Source organism: Aedes aegypti, chromosome 2, assembly GCF_002204515.2.
Source record: "Aedes aegypti strain LVP_AGWG chromosome 2, AaegL5.0 Primary Assembly, whole genome shotgun sequence".
Classification (NCBI taxonomy): Eukaryota; Metazoa; Arthropoda; class Insecta; order Diptera; family Culicidae; genus Aedes; species Aedes aegypti.
In genome coordinates this window covers 8,097,263-8,117,974 of record NC_035108.1, presented here as the reverse complement: position 1 = coordinate 8,117,974, position 20,712 = coordinate 8,097,263, and the positions used below count along the sequence as shown (strand labels likewise).

At 37.4% G+C, this 20,712-nt stretch overlaps 1 protein-coding gene across 10 annotated transcripts in view; it reads right to left on the bottom strand.

The window, feature by feature from the left end:
* Positions 1 to 20,712, bottom strand: part of LOC5579876 (lipoma HMGIC fusion partner-like 3 protein) — an 89,499-nt gene that overhangs the window by 26,245 nt on the left and 42,542 nt on the right. For all 10 annotated transcript variants that reach the window (XM_021839870.1, XM_021839874.1, XM_021839867.1 and 7 more), the window contains one exon: positions 20,377 to 20,503. In XM_021839870.1, coding sequence (XP_021695562.1) covers positions 20,377 to 20,503 — 127 coding nt within the window. The remainder of the gene's footprint in view (positions 1 to 20,376; positions 20,504 to 20,712) is intronic.

The window sequence follows — 20,712 nt, the reverse complement described above, 5'->3', positions numbered from 1 at the left end:
ATGAATGCAACAACGAAGCCAAATGTGTGAACTGTAAAAATGAGCATGGCGCTTTCGCCAAGGAGTGTCCAGTGCTTGCTAAGGAAAAACAAATCACAAAGCTAAAAATCGACAGGAACATTACCTTTTGGGAAGCCAGGAATATTGTTGAAGAAGGACTCAAAACCAAGTACTCAAACACCGTCAAAGCTTCGATCGACGAAGAAGTGAAAAGGCTTACAGAAGAAAACAGTGCTCAAAGTGCAAAAATCGATGAGTTAAACGAAGAAAAAAGACATACGCTGAGACCCTGAAAATGAACTGGAACTACAATTTGACGCAAAACTGAACCAATATAAAGAGGAGCTGAATAACTCCATTCGAGAAAAAGTTAAGACAATGGAACAAATGGAGGAAAATATGCTAGCACTACAGAAAAGATGCGAACACCTCGCAACTTCGTACAAAGAAGAAAAACACCGAAGAAAGCAGGCTGAAAAAGAAGTTGAAAAACTTAAGGAGAACTGCATCAAACTGGAGCAAATGCTGAAACTTTACGGTTATAAGGGAGCCCCTAAATATACGAGGAGCCAAGAAAACACCATACAATCACCCCCCAGGAAGAAGAAAGGAATCACCGAAATGACACCGTGTGATCAAATAGAGTATATCCATTCAGACTCAGAGGAAACCGATGAAACAGTCAATCCAGGCTAATCAAAATCCAGCTACAGAAGCAGGCGACCAAGGCAGCCAGGGCCGCAATCAGCCCTGTATGAAGGACGGACCAGATTACTATACTATACTATCCATTAAGTAAATAAACTCTGTAATCTTATACCCAAGACCTGAATGACCAAGCGGTTAAAAGGTCTCAAATAAACAAACAAACAAACAAACAAACAAACTACGGGAAGGGTGTTTTAAATATTAGTAAGGGAGGAAAAGATCTGGGAGTCACCTTTGGTCGGTGATGCGATCCATGGACAAGGGGGAAAATACAACTTATACTTAAAGCTAGAAAATTACTTATGAGTATTACTGTGCATTTTTGTGTCGAAATGAAGAGTTTTTGGTAAAAGATAGAATTTTTTTTTGAAATACGCCAATGTCGAACAAATCAAAAGAAATTTTTAGTAATGTCAATAAAAGAAAAATATAAGTATCTTGATGCCGACACTTGTAATGACGAACCATACAAAGTGTGTTTGAATATTACATAAAATTTAATAAATATTACATCGACTGAGCACCAATATATTTTCGCACTCTTACAGCGCGAACAGCAAAACTTCTCCCGAAAACAAACCGTCTTGCTTGGGCTTTTCGAAGCACTGCCCAGCCAAACACGCGAAACGAAAAGCAAACTCCCGGCAACCCGAAACCGAGAAACCGCTTGCTTGAGCTGTCGGAAGCGCACTGCCCTGCAAATCGAAAACCGAGAAAAAAAATCATTCCGGCGATGCACAATGGTCGGAAAAACATGGAGTTTGGCCGAAACTAGTTTTATTGCCTTAATCGATGAAATATGTAAACCTAATATGTTATTTGGCGTTTTTATTGTTTCAGAAAGGGCTATTCAAATATTACGTAACTCTTTTTTGACGTAGAAGTACGTCTTTCTTCTCTATACAGGAGTGAAATTGGAATTTCAAAACCGAGAGCGTTACGCTGGCATGAAATATTTTAAACGTTTATAACTTTTCGCTGGCTTAACGCAATTTCTTGATTAGCACCTCAATCGAAAGATAAGACATCAAAGCTTCATGTCGTTTACTTACTGAATCCCACATACCTGTCCAAATAGTTTAATAACTGTTTTAAAATAGAACGTTGATTTCAAGCAAATCTATAAATAGGGGTGGCTAGAGAAAATTTGACGTCATTTGCTTTTCACTCTCCGATTGGCTTGCATCTCAGCAGGCGACAGATCGGCTTGCTCTGACCGGGCGTGCTTCTCAGGCACAGACATCGATAGCGAAGGACGCCCCCGTTTGTCTTGCTTCACTCAAATCAAACTGTCGAGCGAGCGAGAGAAGATGCCGTCCGAAGCTAAAGCCATCACCGCTGCCGTCGCCTAGAAGAAGAAGAGGAAGCAGTCCACAGGTGAATTTGCGGTCGAACTGTGAACACGGTCGGGCGAGTCATTCTCGCTTTATGGTTCACCGCTTGTTTGCGTTCACCCAGCCATCGTCATCGCCGCCGCAAATTTCATCGGCCGAGGAGCTGTTGACCCGCGCTTCAAAATTTCGACTCGTGATGAAACCATTATTGGTGGTCAAGACGCAATCCCGTTAGGAGCAAATACCAGAAGCCCCCTGAGTTTTGCTGGTCCGAGCAGTGTTATTTATCCGTAACAACATCGAAGCTAACAAAGCCATCGGTTCTTTTCAGAGCCATCAAATTTGTGGAAAAGAGTTAAAAGAGAAATATTTCCGACTTTATTTATAACTTCTAATATTCCTAAATCAATTTCACACGGCTTCATACAAAATTTCATTTGTCATGAATAATTTATGACTCAACCATTTGAGATTGTACTCGCGGACGCTGCTGCTGTGCCGTCGGGGTGAGTGCTCAACGATTATAAAATAGAGTGGCTTTTCCAACAACGCCTTTCATGTTCCATATGGGAACACTTTGATTAGGAAAATTATCCCATGTAACAAAATTGCGACATGTTTAGAATGCTTTTGAAAAGACATTCTCATTGAACAATTGTAATAATTTTGGCACCCATGAATCAGAAATTTACCATCATAATAAAGAAAACTATTGATTATCAATAGCTCGTGTTGAATATTTAGGGAATGCCAATCATTCCAAAAATTCATGTTCGACCAATTTCTCACGTATTAGTATTCTCCACAAATTTCAAGTAATTCCAAGCCCAACACATTATTGGCACATACCCATTTCCCATACTGGTCGATCAGAAAGAGCACAAAAGGGAGGAGCATCATCTGCTATTCCAAGGTTATAAAACATGCTGCCTTCGTTGGATTCAGTTTCATTCCATTTCCGCTTTCGAGCTGGTAAGAGCTCCTCCGAACTGGCTCACTATTGAGCTACGTTTCCAGATTTCAACTAAATCCCTGTGATCCGCTACCCTGTTGCTGTTGTGCACCCATGAAATATTTAGCTGGTTTGTCGAATAAACTGAGAACTTATTCACATCTTTTTCTTCTTCTTTTTCTTCTTGGCATTAACGTCCTCACTGGGACAGAGCCTGCTTCTCAGCTTAGTGTTCTTATGATACTTCCACAGTTATTAACTGAGAGCTTTCTTTGCCAAAGTTTCCATTTTTGCAATCGTATATCGTGTGGCAGGTACAATTATACTCTATGCCCAGGGAATTCAAGAAAATTTCCATTACGAAAAGATCCTGGACCGACCGGGAATCGAATCCAGACATCTTCAGCATGGCTTTGCTTTGTAGCCGCGGACTCTAACCAAACCACTCGGCTAAGGAAGGCCCCAACTTATTCACATACATTTGCAACTTTTTCGATTTTCCATACAAAATGACCAACTTTGGTAAGTTAGATCTCTGTTATTTATGGAAATATTGTCGAATGAAACATTCACAGAATATCAGATGTAACTTGAGTTTTAACATATATTTTTGAATAATTTTTCCAATTATAAGTTTTTAAGTAATAACGGTTTGACTAAACTGTAATTTTCGACGAAAAATTCAAAACTTTTTATCCTAAATTCTGATAGCCTTACACAAAAACTGTCTTCAGCAAACTTATTCATCTCGTCAAAATCTACAACTTTGCTGTTTAGTTATGTCAATTATAAAAAATCGTCAAAAAATTCACTTTAGTCAAACCGTTACTGCTTTTCAACGTGGGATTGGAAAAATCACTCAAAAATATATGTTAAAATTTAAGTTATTTCTGATATTCTGTGAAAATTTCATTCAAATCGGTTCATAAATAACTGAGATATGGTTTATCAAAGTTGGTTATTTTGCATGAAAAATCAAAAGAGTTGCAGTTTTTTTTTCTCAGCGAAGAATCATCAACGAAATTAGCGCGAAAGCAATAACCAATCGCGTGCGAGTAGCGAACGGAGTGACGAAACAACTAAGCGAGAACCCCACCACTCGCCATCGGTGAAAGAAGCTCGAGCAAATAAAACCACTGGTTGGTCTGCTCCCAGCTCATTCACAAATCGAACGGCATAACGAACGGATCAAGCAGCGGAGCAGCAAAGAAGAGCGCGTGAAAGCCGAGTAACGAACGGAACCAGAGAGCAACGAAGCGAAAGCAACAACTGAAAATCATTCAGTGGACGGATTAGTAGTCAGCGCCAACCGGCGACCTGTTGGAAAGTAACGCCAGCGAAATATACACCATCTGCCTCTCCTTACCATTCATATTCTTGTACTTGATGAATTCAATGAAATGGTTTGGTTTGGCGATGGAGCAAAGAGTTATTTAGGATGATTTTACTTAACAAAGAGTTGTTGATAAATATTCCAATCAATAAGAGTTGTTTTGAAAAAGTTCACTTTTAGCAGACTTTTCTTCGGAAAATTCCTGCTTTACCAAAGAGTTGTTAATGAAATTCCTGCAGTAAAGGGTCGAGGTTCTCTCCACGAATATTTCCAGCCAGGACCAGTCATGGCCCCCGCTTCCAAAAATCTCGAGTACGGAAATTGGAAAATGTATTAAAATTGCGACAAATTTTAAATACTATTCAATAAACTGTTTCTTGATCAATTGTAATGAGCAACTATTGATCTGAATTGATTTTTCTACATGTTGTCTATTGCGTTAATCTGAGAAATAGGCTATAGGAAATTGATGTCTTGGCAAGGGACGTATAAGATGAGCATTATGCTGTTATTGCATCCCGACGGCACTGCAGCAGCGTTCTCGGACCATCCTCAAATTGCCGTATTGTCGATTATTCGTGATAAATCAGATATTGCATGATGCTACGAGATGAATTAAGAGATTATAGCAAGTATGTGGTAAGCACATTAAGAAATATTACTAGCTTTACTGTGTTTATCACGAGAAGTTCTTACTAGCTCGAAAGTGTAAATGAAATGAACCGAATCCAGTTGTTGTTACAGAGGGATTTTAATCCGAAGGTCATTCGTCCCTTAAATGAACCGAATCTGTCGAAGATAGTATGTTTTACATAATTTGAATTGCAGAAGATGCTCCTCCCTTTCGTATTCTTCGCCTTCTTCTGATTGACCAATCTTGAAGTTGATGTCTTGGTTAGGGATTTACATACTTTGGAAAATTCACATGCGCGTTCGTATGGACAGTAAAAATATCAACATTATTTTAATAGCTTACAATTAATTCAAATCACGCATGTTTTGGTTTCGTGCCATTTTTTTAATATTTCTGATCAATGTTCAATGTGTTCTGATTTATATACTATGACATTTGCAATAGACTAACATGTAGAAAAATTTCAGATCAATAGTTGCTCATTACAATGGGTCAGGAAACAGTTTGTTGAACAGTATTTAAAATCTGTCGCAATTTTAATACATTTTCCAATATCTATACTCGAGAATTTAGGAAGTGTTCCCCCATTATATAATAAATCAACGATTCTGTTAAAAATACCATACAATGCTGAGTAGTATGATGTTATTAACGTCCGACGGCGCTGCAGCGGTAAATTTTCAAATTCATGTAATTATGTGGGGTAAATTATGTGAACCAAATTGTAGTATACCGCGATATTTAGATCATTATAGATAAATCAGTAAATATCATCCAATAAACCCTTTTATGAACGTATGTTGGCCCTGAAAAGGGCCGATTGAGCTTAGATGCTGTGACCACGAGTCGAAATCTAGAAGCGCGGATCGGTAAACCTAGAAATCTTGAGCGATTTCACAAACCAGATGCTGGATTGGCAGCTTGAAGCTCAGCAGATTTCTAGCATCGAGGTACTTCTCGCTGAGCAAGTTCGGAGGAGCTCTTACCAGCTCGAAAGCGGAATTGGAATTAAACTGGATCCGACGAAGGAAGCATGTTTTATAACCTCAGAATAGCAGATGATGCTCCTCCCTTTTGTGCTCTTCGCTTTCTGATCGACCAATCTGGGAAATGGGTATGTGCCAATAATGGGCTTGGAATTACTTGAAAATTGCGGAGAATGCTACTGCGTGAGAAATTGGTCGAACATGAATTGCTGGAAGGGTTGATATTAACTAAATATTCAATACGAGCTATTGATAATCAATCGTTTTCTTTATTATGACGGTAAATTTCTGACCCATGGGTGCCAAAATTATTACAATTATTCAATGAGAATGTCTTCTCAAAAGCATTCTTAATATAACGCAATTTTGTTACATGTGATAATTTTGCTAATCAAAGTGTTCCCATAAAATATGGAACATCAAAGACGCTGTTGGAAATGGCACTCTATTTTACAATCGTTGTGGAATGTTGAGCACTCACCCCGACGGCACTGCAGCAGCGTCCGCGAGTACAATCTCAAATGGTTGAGTCATAAATTAGGTAGCTGTGAAATTGATTTAGGAATATTAGAAGTCATATATAAAGTCGGAAATATTTCTCTTTTAACTCTTTTCCACTAATTTGATGGCCCTGAAAAGGGCCGATGGCTTTGTTAGCTTTGATGCTCTTACAGATAAATAACACTGCGGGATGTTATCAGTTGATTGCCATGGTCAAACGGGGAATCCTCAACTCAAATGTATAAATTTGAGCATATTTGCTCATACGACGAACCGAAAGTTTCGTGGCGTGGATGGCGCACAACAGTAACAGGTAGTGGATCACCGGGCTTAAGTCGAAATCTGATGATGGCGGCGATGACGATGGCTGGGTGAACGCAAACAAGCGGTGAAGCACAAAGCGAGAATGACTTGCCCGACCGTGTTCCACAGTTTTCCTGTGGACTGCTTGCTCTTCTTCTTCTTTTTCTTCTAGGTGGCGGCAGCGGTGAGGTGATGGCTTTAGCTTCGGACGGCATATTCTCTCGCTCGCTTGACAGTTTGATTTGAGCGAAGCAAGACAAACGGGGAGGTCCTTCGCTATCGATGTCTGTGCCTGAGAAGCACGCCCGGTCAGAGCAAGCCGATCTGTCGCCTACTGAGATGCGATCCAAGCGGAGAATGGAAAGCAAATGACGTCGAATTTTCTCTAGCACCCCTATTTATAAATTTGCTTGAAATCAACGTTCTGTTTTAAAACAGTAATTAAACTATTTGGACAGGTATGTGGGATTCAGTAAGTAGACGACATGACCCTTTGATGTCTTGTCTTTCAATTGCGAATTTCGTTAAACCAGCAAACAGTTATAAGCGTTCAAAATATTTCATGCCAACGTAAGGCTCTTGGTTTTGAAATTCCAATTTCACTCCTGTATAGAGAATTTTTATTTTACTTTCAAACTGTGCAGCATAATCAACTGCAAACGCATTCAGTTCCCGATGGTTAGTACCTGTGCTTTTACTGTTCATAAGTCGCAAGGTGGAACTTTCCCCGAGGTCGTGTACGACTATGACAAAAGCCAGGATCAGCAATTGGTATATGTTTGTTTGTCGCGGGTTACTTCACTGCAAGGACTATTTTTGACAAACTCTTCCAATATTTTTAAGTTCCATCATGCCAAAGGCAGCAGTTCTCCCAAGAGGGTCGACTTGAGGAATGAGCTGCAGCGCTTAGGCAATCATCGATTAGTGACGCTTTGAGACGAACTGCGTGAAATACTGGATCATAGCGGCCAAGCCTGCATATTGATGAGTATCAATGTACAGAGCCTAAATGCTCATGCAATGGATATTGTTATAAACCAAAGCACTGGACCGATTCTATCGATTCTAACGATCGAAGCACCCGAGCTATCAAAAATCTAATCTACTAGAGGAGTTTGGCGAACTACAGCTGGAGCCAGAAACCGATCACCCAACCAAGCAACACAAGGAAGCAACGACCAAACAAACAAATTCAATCATCTGGCATTATTCCTGGAACACCAAACACTGGTTCTCGGAACCACAGAACGACAAATGGTTCTTTTCAGGACTACCAAAATGAGTCCAAAAAGAGTTAACTTCTGAAAACTTCATCCGATCAATAACAACACAAAACTAGTACACTTACAAATTCATACACATGACAAATCAAATTATTAATCATCGTAGTTCTACGTCAACCCCGCGGTAATGTAAAAGACATTACCCACCCCAATTTTTTCATTAGAAATGTTATCAAACTGGGCTGAAAGCACATTTTTTGTTTGTATTTGACCGAATATGATTAAAATGTGTATGAACAGTGATGAAATATATTTTAAATAAACTTTGTATGAAAAATATCTTCAAAATATATGAAAATATTGAATTATTCAAATAGCTCTAACTTGCAAATCAGCAAATTTCTGCAAAAAATGTAAACGTTTTTTGTAAGATCTAAGGATGCATTTTGATGTGCAATATTCGAAATGGCGGCGACATGACGCGACAAGAGTTGTTTTTCATGTTAAAAAACATCAACATTACATAGGGTAATATTGAATAGTTTTAAAACTTCAACCAAATATTTTTTTTCCATCCTTATGCTCGATAAAAGTGTTGAACCATAAGCTTTCGGATAGTGCGTAACATTGGGGAAATATTGCATTCCTAAATTATCAATTTTGTACTTTATTTTATTGTAACATTTTTCAATGTTTTGACTTCAGCCAGTTTGCCGTCATAAAAGTCATAGAAGTTTAAATTTTAGGTCAATTTCAATTAAGGATCATTATAATATAAAACATGAGGTATATTTTAAAATGATAAAAAACATAAAAATCTCAAAAAAGTTTTTGGTAGTTTTGGCCGCCCCTTTATATGGAGCCCGACCATTGTGCTTAGCTAGCTTAGCTTAGCTTAGACTGACTACACATATCAATGGTTGCTATTCCGTGATTGACCGAAGTCAGTGAAAATGCACAAAGAATCAACTAGAAGTTCGGCTGGGATTGGCCATAATCTTCTTCAGTGTGCATAATTCAGTGCCTCTATTTATACAAGGTCAATAACGGCGCCGACCACGTCCTTGCAGTCAGGTGGGATTGGGGGAAGGAATGTTAGTGTGTAACCTTTGCTTTTTGGAGACCGTGTTTGCCTCTGCATCTCCACAAAGGTTACTGGGAGGGATGTTTGTTAATGGGGAGGATCGTTGGGTCATAGGATTCACTTTGATAAGCGATTAGACCATGATAAACAATGATTTGTGGGATATATACATGCTTATACGTAAATATAATATTTTCATTTGATATGAACAATTTCTATGTAGAGGAAAATTATGCCGACACTTGAGGTGACGAACCATTCAAAGTTTGTTGAACAAATACCTAAATGTAACATTCCTACAGCTGTCAGGACGGAAGCATGTGTTATCATATTTTACTCATTTGAAAAGAAACAAAAAACTCGATTGGTTGGGACATCATAGAACACTCTTATTCTTATGCCGACACTTACAGTGGCGAACCATCCAAAGTTTGTTGAATAAAGTGAACCTTTCGCAAGTCTACACTTGTAGTGTCGAACCATTCAAAGTTTTTTTTTTAATTACAAAAATAAAGGTATATAAAAGGTGTTCTGAAAAAAAATGTTAAACATAAATAAATCATGAATCAGAGTTTGTGTCGACAATCACAGTGACGAACCATCCATAGTTTGTTGAAAAATCATATTTACATCCCACCATTGTAACGATTGAATGTGCAGTCATACATATTTTATAGATTAGAAATAGTAGCATGAAACGAGCTCACCAATCAATCCGTTATCCTTGACTGAGCAGCCACAATCCACTTTCGGCTTCACTCGTTTGCTCGGCTATAAAAAAGCACTCAGGAAAAAAAAATAAGCGCGCGACCCAAAAAGAATAAAAAAAAAACTGTTCGGGCTTTCTTGACGCACTGCCCAAGCAAGCGTCAAGGTCGAAGGATCAAACAGAACTAACCGATCGCGGCACTTTTTCAGTTACTCCAACCGAACTCACCGATCACGCCACTTTTTCACTTACTAGACCAACGCGCGACATGTTTGATCCTGCCCTCGTCGCTCGCCCCGGCAAAAGCAAGTGTCAAGGTCGAAAGATCAAACAGAACTCTATGGAGCCCGACCATTGCACAGTGGTCCAGGAATCAGTTTTACGCGGAAAGATGCATTTTGAGCTTTAGAATGAAACATTAGACAAAAACGGTCTTCTACAAAGTTGTTTGTATTAGTTAAGCCCATTGTTTGGTGTTATTGAAAATTAGGGTGGACCACAGTTTCATAGAAATTGTGTAACTAACTTTCTTATTTGTAGAAATTTTTATTATACATGCTTCAGCAAAGTTGTAGACCATTCAATTTCAAGCAACTTTGCCAAAAAAAGTTTTTTTGTATCTCTTAAATTGACCGATTTAGAGCTTTTTTCCTACAGTGACATAGGGTGGTCCGAACAAAACTGATTTTCTGACTCTAGAATTTTCAATTCAAATTTCTCATCAAAGTAGTCTAAGAAACACTTTTAGAGCTTTAAAAAATGCGTAATTTGGTGAGTGAAGAAACTCGCTATCTCTTTCCGTTTAGGAGTTATTGTTGTTTTTCTCTCAAAAACATGCCTACTTTGATTGTGAATATCTCTGATTGGGGCAAACATAAAAAATATCTTTTGACGGCATTCAAAAGACAAATTAAAATTGTAAAGTATATCAAAAAATTACAGATGTGTTATTTTTGTAACTTTAATAAAATGCCTTGCAAAACAAAGGATTTTAAGCAGAAAAACTTTAATAACTTTGGAACTAAAATAGATATCATCAATCTTTTTACATGAAAATTTGCGTTTTGTTAAGTTCTTGAAGTCGTTCATAGACCACTTTGACGAGAAATCCGAAATAAGAAAGATAGGGCTCTAAAACTATTTTGAAGATTTTATAGTATGTATTTCTTTATTATTTTGCATTTTGAGCATGAAAATGAAATTTTAGACAAAAATGCTCTTCTACAAAATTGTTTCTAAAAATGTAAGCTAACATACTGTGTCATTTAAACTAGGGTGGTCCACAATATCACACATATCATAAAATCAACTTTTTCATTTGCAAAAATACTGGTATATGCTCTTAGGCAAAGTGGTAGAACTTGAAATTTCGATAAACTTTGCCAAAAAAAGTTTTTCTGTAGCTCAAAATTTGACCAATCTAGAGCATTTTTTCCTAATCATCACAGGGTGGTCCAACAAAAATAAGTTTTTCAACTCTAGTTTTTTTAATATTATTTTCTCATCAAAGTCGTCTATGAACGACTTTTAGAACTTAATAAAACGCAAATTTTCATGTAAAAAGATTGATGATATCTATTTTAGTTCAAAAGTTTTTAAAGTTTTTGTGATAAAAAATGTTTGACTTTCAAGACGTTTTATTAGAGTTACAAAAATAACACATCTGTAGTTTTTTGATATGATATACAATTTTATTTTTTCTTTTGAATGCCGTCAAAAGATATTTTTTATGTTTGCCCCAATCAGAGATATTCACAATCAAAGTAGGCATGTTTTTGAGAGAAAAACAACAATAACTCCTAAACGGAAAGAGATAGCGAGTTTCTTCACTCACCAAATTACGCATTTTTCAAAGCTCTAAAAGTGTTTCTTTGACTACTTTGATGAGAAATTTGAATTGAAAGCTCTAGAGCCAGAAAACCAGTTTTGTTCGGACCACCCTATGTCACCGTATGAAAAAAGCTCTAAATCGGTCAATTTAAGAGATACAAAAAAACTTTTTTTGGCAAAGTTGCCTGAAATTGGATGGTCTACAACTTTGGTGAAGCATGTATAATAAAATTTCTACAAATAATAAAGTTAGTTACACAATTTCTATGAAAATGTGGTCCACCCTAATTTTCAATAAAACCAAACAAAGGGCTCAACTAATACAAACAACTTTGTAGAAGACCATTTTTGTCTAATGTTTCATTCTAAAGCTCAAAATGCATCTTTCCGCGTAAAACTGATTCCTGGACCATAGTGCATTGTGCGATGCACAAACTGAGCTCGCTTGCTAAGACCTTCGGAAGAACACTGCCCAGCGAATCGAAAACCGAGAAAAAACCATTCCGGCGACGCAAACACCGAACTCGCTTGCTTGTGCTTTCGGAAGCACACTCCCAAACACGCTGGTACTGTTATGTAAGTACAAACTTATTGACCCATAGTAAAAACTCATTCTTCAAACCATAATAAAGAAATTTGCTGAAGAGAGAAATTCAATCCGACGGGTAGCCAGAAGAGATATTCATGAGTTTGTTTGCTATTATTTAGCTTAATATGGGATAGGAACCCTGCAAAAATGTACAAAAATCCCAAACAAAAGTTTTGTGTCCTCAAGTCAAGCCTATAAATACTAAAATGATTTATTATGCTGGATTGTTTCTTTAGCTTTGATTACACAGTGAGTGCAAGTTTAACGAATGTTTTCGCGAACTGTGTAAAAGGTATGTGAACGAAGAAAGCTGAGTAGTAGAAAAGAAAACCAAATTATGATTGGTGTTGGAAGAAAACTTTTCCAAAGGCTCTTTCAGAGATTTATTAGATTATTTAGATTTTTTATTCCTCCATGGATTTTACCAAACATTTTTCAAGATAATCTCTGCAGTGTTCCATACAGCAATTTTGATAGAAAATTTCTTTACAAAGAAGTTTTGATCACAACCAGATTTTTTGAAACCGGATCAGTTAGGGCTCCAGGAGCATCTTCAGCAATTCCTCCAGAAATTATGCCTGGAATTCCTTCAGAGATTCTTCCAAAGAATTCTTCAAGGCATATTCCAGGAATTTATCCAGAAAAATCTCTACAGAGAGTCCTTTAGAGTTTTCACAACGAGTTTCTTAAAGAGTTGTAACAGGAATATCTCCAGTGATTTCTTCATAGAATCCTCCAGGATTATCTCCAAGAATTCCTCCATGAGCTTCGTCAAGGATTGGTCAAGGGATTCCTCCAGAGATTCTTCCAGGTGTTTTTGAAACGATCCCTCATGATGTTGCTTCAGAGATATCTTCAGATATTCTTCCAGAGACTTCCCCAAGCATTCCTCCTGAATAATACCTACTGGGATTCTTGCATTCTCAAAATTTCTCCAGGAATTATTCCGGATATTTCTTCAGGAATTCTCAACGGATTGCTTCGGAGATACTACCAGGAATTGTTTTAGGGATGCCACCAAGCAGGCTTTGGAAAATTTAACGATCATTGCCACACGAGCCATAATTTCATCGCATATATCCGCCTGCATTCATACCACACGCATGACATTTATTGTTCGTGGAAGACATCGGACCATAAACGAAAACATCACACACCACCCACGGTTTGTCGCCGATCACTGTGTGTCAACACTTGTAACATTCGCTGACTCACTCTCATTCTGATCAAAAAACAGAGGCGAATATTTTCCATATTCTGTGCTATGTTTGCAACGAATCCAATTATCCAATAGGATTATAATTAGGTTGATAAAGGCTGCAATACCAGAAAATATGAAATTTATTACCAATTTAATGCAAAACATAAATCTTCCGAATGGCTCGACACTGTTGCAGTCTGTGAGAGTTGCTGCTCTTGAACGCTCTCGTGCCACGTACCAAACGAGAGAGTGAATGTTTACATTCATAGGGCTCTCCGATTGCTATGTGCCACAAACTGTTATGGTTCGCGGACTGTTACACTCTCCGAATATGGTTCGATCAGCTTATTCGGATCAAAATCCAAACACTGCCACCAAGAATTTAACCCTGAGATTCTACAAGCAGCGTTGGGAAACTCGTGCTCGCGAGTAAAAAAATACTCACTCACGTACTCGTTTGCGAGTAATACTCACGCTGTGAGTCACTCATTCCTTACTCTAACTCACGCGAGAGTATGACGTCATAACTCACTGCGAGTATTACTCACGTAAAGAGTAATACTCGCAGTGAGTATGACGTCATTACTCTCGGTGAGTGAGCAAGTTACTCTTTGTGAGTATGGTGAGTAACCAATTTCCATAGCAATATAAAATTGTACATTAGTATGTTCTATACTAGGTGGAAGACTGTAAATGTAAATAATTCAAAGTGTTTACAGCTGCTATCGACTTCAGTGTGTATTGTGATGTGCAGTTTTATAGTATGGTTGTTTAAACTTTACCGTACTCAGAGCCAGTTTTTCAAAATGGATAAACAAGTTATAATGGCGAAAGTCCGGTTGTGTTCAAATACTTTCCAGACCAATTTATTTCGTTTAGTGGCATAAAATAAATACTGTAACTTTTTCTGAACGCGTTTATGTTATTGATATTCAAAGTTGAATTGAAATACCGGGTACCCCCGTTGGTTTGACCACATTTAATCTGAACACTTTTTAATTTGTACCCCGCTAATTTGCACATCGTTCAGATTAAAAATGGTTCAAACGTCATTTAGCCCATGGAACGTAGTGAAGTAAAATGGAACGCTGTGGAACGGAGAGCAGAATCAAAACAAAACAGTGAAAAGGGTAACCAGAAACACAGTTCTAGGGTGACTAGATGTTCAAATTAAAAATGAACTACGATGGTTTGCATGAGGTATCGTTCAAATTAACGGGGGTACACTGTATTAGTAAAAATGGAATAAGGTACCGTGGGGCAAGTGGGTAATGGAAATCGTATAGTTGAGATTCTTCAAATTCTAAAGACTTTAAATTGAAATAAATGAGGTCGTCTTTATTTTTCAACTTGACTCCCACCAAATATAAACAGTATGCTAAAATTGATTTTTATGTAAAAATGAAAAAAAATACAGAAAAAGTTTTTGCAAAATGTCACTTTTCACTTGCTCCACAAGTTTTTGAACAATAAATTGAAATTTAGTTATATTCACGATTTCTATTAACTTCAACATTAGTTAAGGCGTCTTGTTCCTTAGGTAAGTAACATGTAAACAAAGAAAATTTTATTCTTGTCAATTCAATTTTCTTCTGTTCAGTTTCGGCTCTGTAGAATTTCACCGGTCGTTATTTGTTTCTTAGAAAGTCGGATATGACATAAGATAACTCTTCGGGAGAAATTATTTTTTGGAACGGAATCCTTCAATAGTATTCGGATTCTTTTTTGTGTGGATAGACCCATACCCCATTTTTATGTTTTCGACTAGCTTTACATTTACATTCCATGAGATTCCCGTGCGTTCTCTTATATTGCAACTTTTCAATCAACGTTTTCCTTTCAATCGGCTGTCCGAAGTAGACACATCAATATCGTCTGGCAATCTCTTTTAGAGAAGTTCCATGATTAGTAATAGCTTTTATCGCTTTGAGTATTGTGTTTCTTGAAATTGCGAACCTTGTTTACTAATAGCTACCTAAAAAGAAAACACAAATTCAATCTCTAATGAGAAACTTTTTACTTGCCCCACGTGATTAGAAAATGCTCTGAATGGCCTTAAAGGTTTACGCAAGAGTTTGAAACGTGACTACATATATTCAGTAAAATATACAAATTATTACACTTACCCCATTTACCCACTTGCCGCGGGATACCTCACATAAATTTGGTTTGCGATTGGCATCTTGCCCATTTCATATGTAATTTCGCTTTTGAATATTTTCAGCAAACCTTATGTAATTTGCCAGTTTGTTCTAGAAAACTTGTATGCAACGTTGCCGAATAAAGATTTCTGATCAGAAAAATGTTCGGAATTTATTATATTTTGCTTGGTTTCTATATAGATACTGAATGATAAGTTTATCCTCATTAAACCATTATACGGGCCTCTGATTATTGTTTGGTCATCACTGTTATGTGGTAATAGCAATTTTGCATAATTTTTCAATATAGAATTTTTAATAGCGCTGTTTAAGGAACAGACATTTAAAAATGTATCATTTTAAACGTGTAATCTAGTCTCATGATGAATAAAAAATAAATGAAAAATAATTTTCTGATATTTTTTAACTTCTTTTGTTTGATTCTATCTAAGACATGTGGCACCTGACTTATTGTTAGATTTGTGCTACTCTTTTATGATCTATGTGTTGTCAGAAAACCGGAAAAAAATGAAAATTAAAAAGCTGGTGCTGAAGTTGTCGAACAAAATATTGCTGGCAACGCTGTTTGGCAGACCAATCAGCGGCTTATTAGTTTTGGCACGAAACTCAAATACGTTTTGTCGAGTCTCTGTCTCAGGTTTTTATTATTGCAGTATTGCTGCATATCGTAAAGTAGAGAATAAAAAAATAGTCAATTGGCAAATAAATAAAGCTCATAGTTGATAAATGTGGAAATGCTCATATCATAAGTACATTAAACTAAAAAGCAGAATCGGGCCCAGTAGAGGTGTAACGTCAGAAGAAAAGAGCATTTACGATGCAACATGCGCAGCAAAACACCAAACATAAATTACAGCTTGTGTTAAAAATTCATATTATAATAACGTTTTGCGTGCATCAAATAGTTTTCAGAATAAAATTTTCATGTTATCATTTGAATAAGGTCACCCCAAGAATAGCCGTACTTATTACTTATTATTTAATTGAGCCATTCGCAAGCTTTTAGAATATTTACAATATTTCAAGTGAGTAAAATTACTCACGAGTGAGTAAATGTTAGTCGAAAACTCACTCACGAGTATGAGCTGTACAACTGAAACTCACGACTGAGTATACTCACGCGAGAGTTCAAGCTGTACAACTCATACTCGCGAGTGAGTTTGCAGTTTTCAGTGAGTACTCACGAGTTTCCCAACACTGTCTACAAGTAGTTACTTCACGAATTCTTAAAGGGATTCCTTAAGAGTTTTCTCCAGAAGTTCTCCAAGAGATAACTTTAGCATAATCGATACAGGAAGTAATTTGAGGATTATTACAACTACACAACTATTTTAACAAATCATCCAAGAATTTACCTAGAAGTTTATCTAGAGAATTATTCTGGGCCTCAAAAATACCTTCGGGGATCTTTTCAAGAACTCCTCTAGAAATTCTTTTAAAAATTCCATAATGAATTCCTCCAGGAATTTCATCACAAATAATGACTAGAATTTTTGCAGAAACTCGTTTAATGAAGAAACTTTTGGAGATATCCGTAGATATACTCCTGGAGAAATACTTGGAAGGTTTCCAGGAGCCATTCTGAGAGGAACCTATGGAAAAAAAATATATATAGAGAAATCCCTGTAGGATTTACGGAGGAATCCCTAGAGGAAATTCTGGGAGAAATCCTGGAAGAAACTCTGGTAGAATTTCTGGAAAAATCCGTGTAGAAATTCTCGCCCGAGTTTTTGGAAGAATATCCGGGAAAATCTCTTTAGGAATTTCTGAAAAAAAATACCTAGGACAACTTTTGGCGAAACATAAAATGGGTTTTCTGCCGAAATTCCTGATGAAGTTGCTAGAAATATCTTAGAAGGATTACCTGGGTAAATTGCTGAAGAAATTCTTGGAGACATATTTGATAATATCCTTGGAAAAAAATCTGGAACAATTACTGTAGAGATTTTGCTGGAGAAATCTCTTTCCATATTTTTCTGGAATAATCCTTGAACGAATTGCCAAATTATGGAGAATTACCTTGAAGAATCTCTGGATTTTTTCTGGTGGAATCACCGCTGGAGTCTCAGGAAGAACTCTCTAGAGAAATCCTTGTACTAATGGAATGAAGCTTTATCGTAACTGGTCTAGAAAATACGGTTATGATTTAAGGTTCTTCCCTAGAGATTTTTTGGAGAAATTTCTTGCATAATTTAAAGAATCCCTGGATAAATAGATACTATAGAGATTTGGAGAAAATTTTTAGTAATAAAACGACCTACTGAGCGGCAATACAACACTAGCCAGATCAACTAGTCGAACATGAAATCCCGGGAGGACTTTTTTTTGTGCAAGTCCTCAATACGGCTGATATAAATAATAATTTTATTTTATGTCCGAGACCACATGGAAGGTACGAGGGGGGATAAAAACGCATAAATAACAAAAACATAAAATTGAAAAAGGAATATTTTGAAGTTTTATTTTTAATTTATATCTTTGCACATCTCGATCGTCATTTTACCTGTTTTTTTGCTTCAAAAACTTTGAATACCTAACACAAATCAAGAAAATGAAAGATCTTTATGTTTTCTCCCTTCCAAAATTTTCAACTTTTTGAAGGGGGGGTGGGGGTGACATGAAAAAAATTAGTATTTGTATGGCAAGTACGAAGATATTCTATGCGACTAGAAAAAAAAAGGGATCGATATCATTCGACAAATCATAATTTATGTATTTTTCATCTATGATTTTTTACACACAATCATAGATATTTTATCGCTGACGAATTATAACTTTTGACAGCAATCAAATGACCGGTTGAAATGGGACTCCAGGTGTTCCTTCAGGAAAACCTCCTGGGATCCTTCAAAAATTCCTCCCGAAATATCTTCAGAGACTGTTCCAAAGATATCTCCAGGAATTCATTCGGCGAATCATCCAGAGATTTTATCAGAAAATCTTCCAAGATAATCTCTTCCGTAATCTCTATTGGGATTCCTCCAGGGATTCCACCTGAGCTTTTGCCATGAGACATTTTAGACCGTTTCTGATAGGGCTCCAGGCAGGATTGCCTACAGCAATTTCTCCAAAGATTATTCCAGAAATTTTTGCAGGGATATTTCTACAGGGATTCCTTCATTTAGAGATTTTGTACGGAGTTCCTGCAGTAATGTCTCCTGTGATTCCTTTATAGATTCCTCCACTAAAATCTTTACTGGGATTCATCCAGGAATTTCTTCAAGGATTCCTCTAGGATTTGTTCCAGGAATACTCCAGAATTTTCAAGGAGATTTCTCCAGGGATTTTTCAAACGATTTATCCTTGTATTCCTTCCTCTAGAAATTTTTTGAAAGACTTCTCCAAGGATTCTTCTAGGAAAATATCTACAAAGATATCTTCAAAGTATTCTCCAGGAATTGTTACAGGAGTTACATTGAGATAATCTCTTCAAGCATTACTCAAGATATTTCTCTAGTGATTTCTCCAGAGTTTCCTCCGAGGATTTCTCCAAGACTTTGTATGTTTTCTTGGATCATGAATCATCTCGGGATTCGTCCATGAATTATGCCAAAGATTTTTTCCGGGATTCTTCCACGACTTGCTCCAGAGATTTTACCAGGAATTCCTTGTGCGATTTCATCAGTTTTTTTTTTCAGGATTTCCTCCAAAGCACCAGTAAATCTCGAATGGTTTTCTCTACGAATTCAAAAATGGCAACTTTGGCAAAGAAAGCTTTATTAAATAACTGAGGAAGTGCTTATTAAAACTCAGCTGAGAAGCAGGCTCTGTCCCAGTGAGGACGCAATGTCAAAAAGAAGAAGATAAACTGAGTTGGCATATCTTCAGAATACTTATAAATCCGTAGGTATTACACAACATGTAAAGGCAGGCAAACCTGGGAAGAAAAGTTCCCTTCAGGTGGCTTTCGTCATTACCACATACCTCGAGCTGCTTGCACTAGGCGTTACCCAAAGGTATTATCGAAGAACTTCGCCACCACTTACTAAATTACTCCCCAGTTGCCCTGAACGCTTCCACGACAACTGTGTTGGAACCAGTTCGCTTCCAATGCCCCTCGAAGCTGTAAGCTAGAGATGATGGCAGTGCAATTACCTGTAATTGGTAAATTGCCGAAGCTACTCTTCCTTTCACCTATTAGTGTGCCACTGGAACCGAGCTTGCAGCAAACCGGTAGCAACGCATTAGAAATAAAAAATACCGACGTTTCTAAGCGAGGCTACTTAAAGCTACTGGAAAGCCTCGAGTTCTCAGGGAAAAGAATTGAGGAAGTGCACTTCGGAGTTCCACAGTTCACTCATGCAGCGTGGTTTCAGGGCTATGTATTTAGGGCCAACGAGATGGGCTGCTATTTCTCTCACAGCGTTGTTAAAACGTTCCACACCTCACTGTCTTTTATAAAGAACTGCAGCTGGAAAGAAGCCGCCCGGTGATTACGCCAAGCCAAAGTAGAGCAAACCGCAGACAATGCTGACAGATGATTATAGTTTCAGGCGAATTCCTAGAATGGTTCTTGAGTTTTTCTTGGTTGTGAATGATTGATGGATAGATACAGATAGACAGTCACTTCGTTTCTAAAATATAACACCGGGGTTTTAATTTATAGTTCGTGTTGACCAGGAATTCACTTTATAAATCTGTTTCGAGTCAGGCAAAAACTGCCCATAAAAGCATAACTGCATCGTTTGTTACCCTGAAATTTCACGTTATTTTCTTACTTATGAGTAGCTATACTGAAACTATCATTGCATTACACTGCTGTCAATATAAAACATGGTAACCAAACATAAACTTCATACTGTGTACAACTTGGGGTGGAAAACTTACCGGAAAGCATTTGCATCCAACCGCAGATGTGAAAAACGGTGGTCGATTTCATAAACACCATCAACAGCAGACAGCAGATCGCTAAGACCGATGTGGCAACGGCCAAACCGCAGAACACTGTGGCCACCTAAGAATGAGAAAAATATCAAATCAGTACGTATTATTCTCTGCTTGACCTTATTTTTTCCACAATTCGACAATTTATTTGCCATTGATAGCAGCTACCAGCGAAATTCCCATCATCCGAGTAACGGACTGCTTGTCGTGGGTGCTAACGGAAACAGGCAAAAACAAAACCACGCTACTATTCTACTTAAAATTCGAACCGCGCCGAGA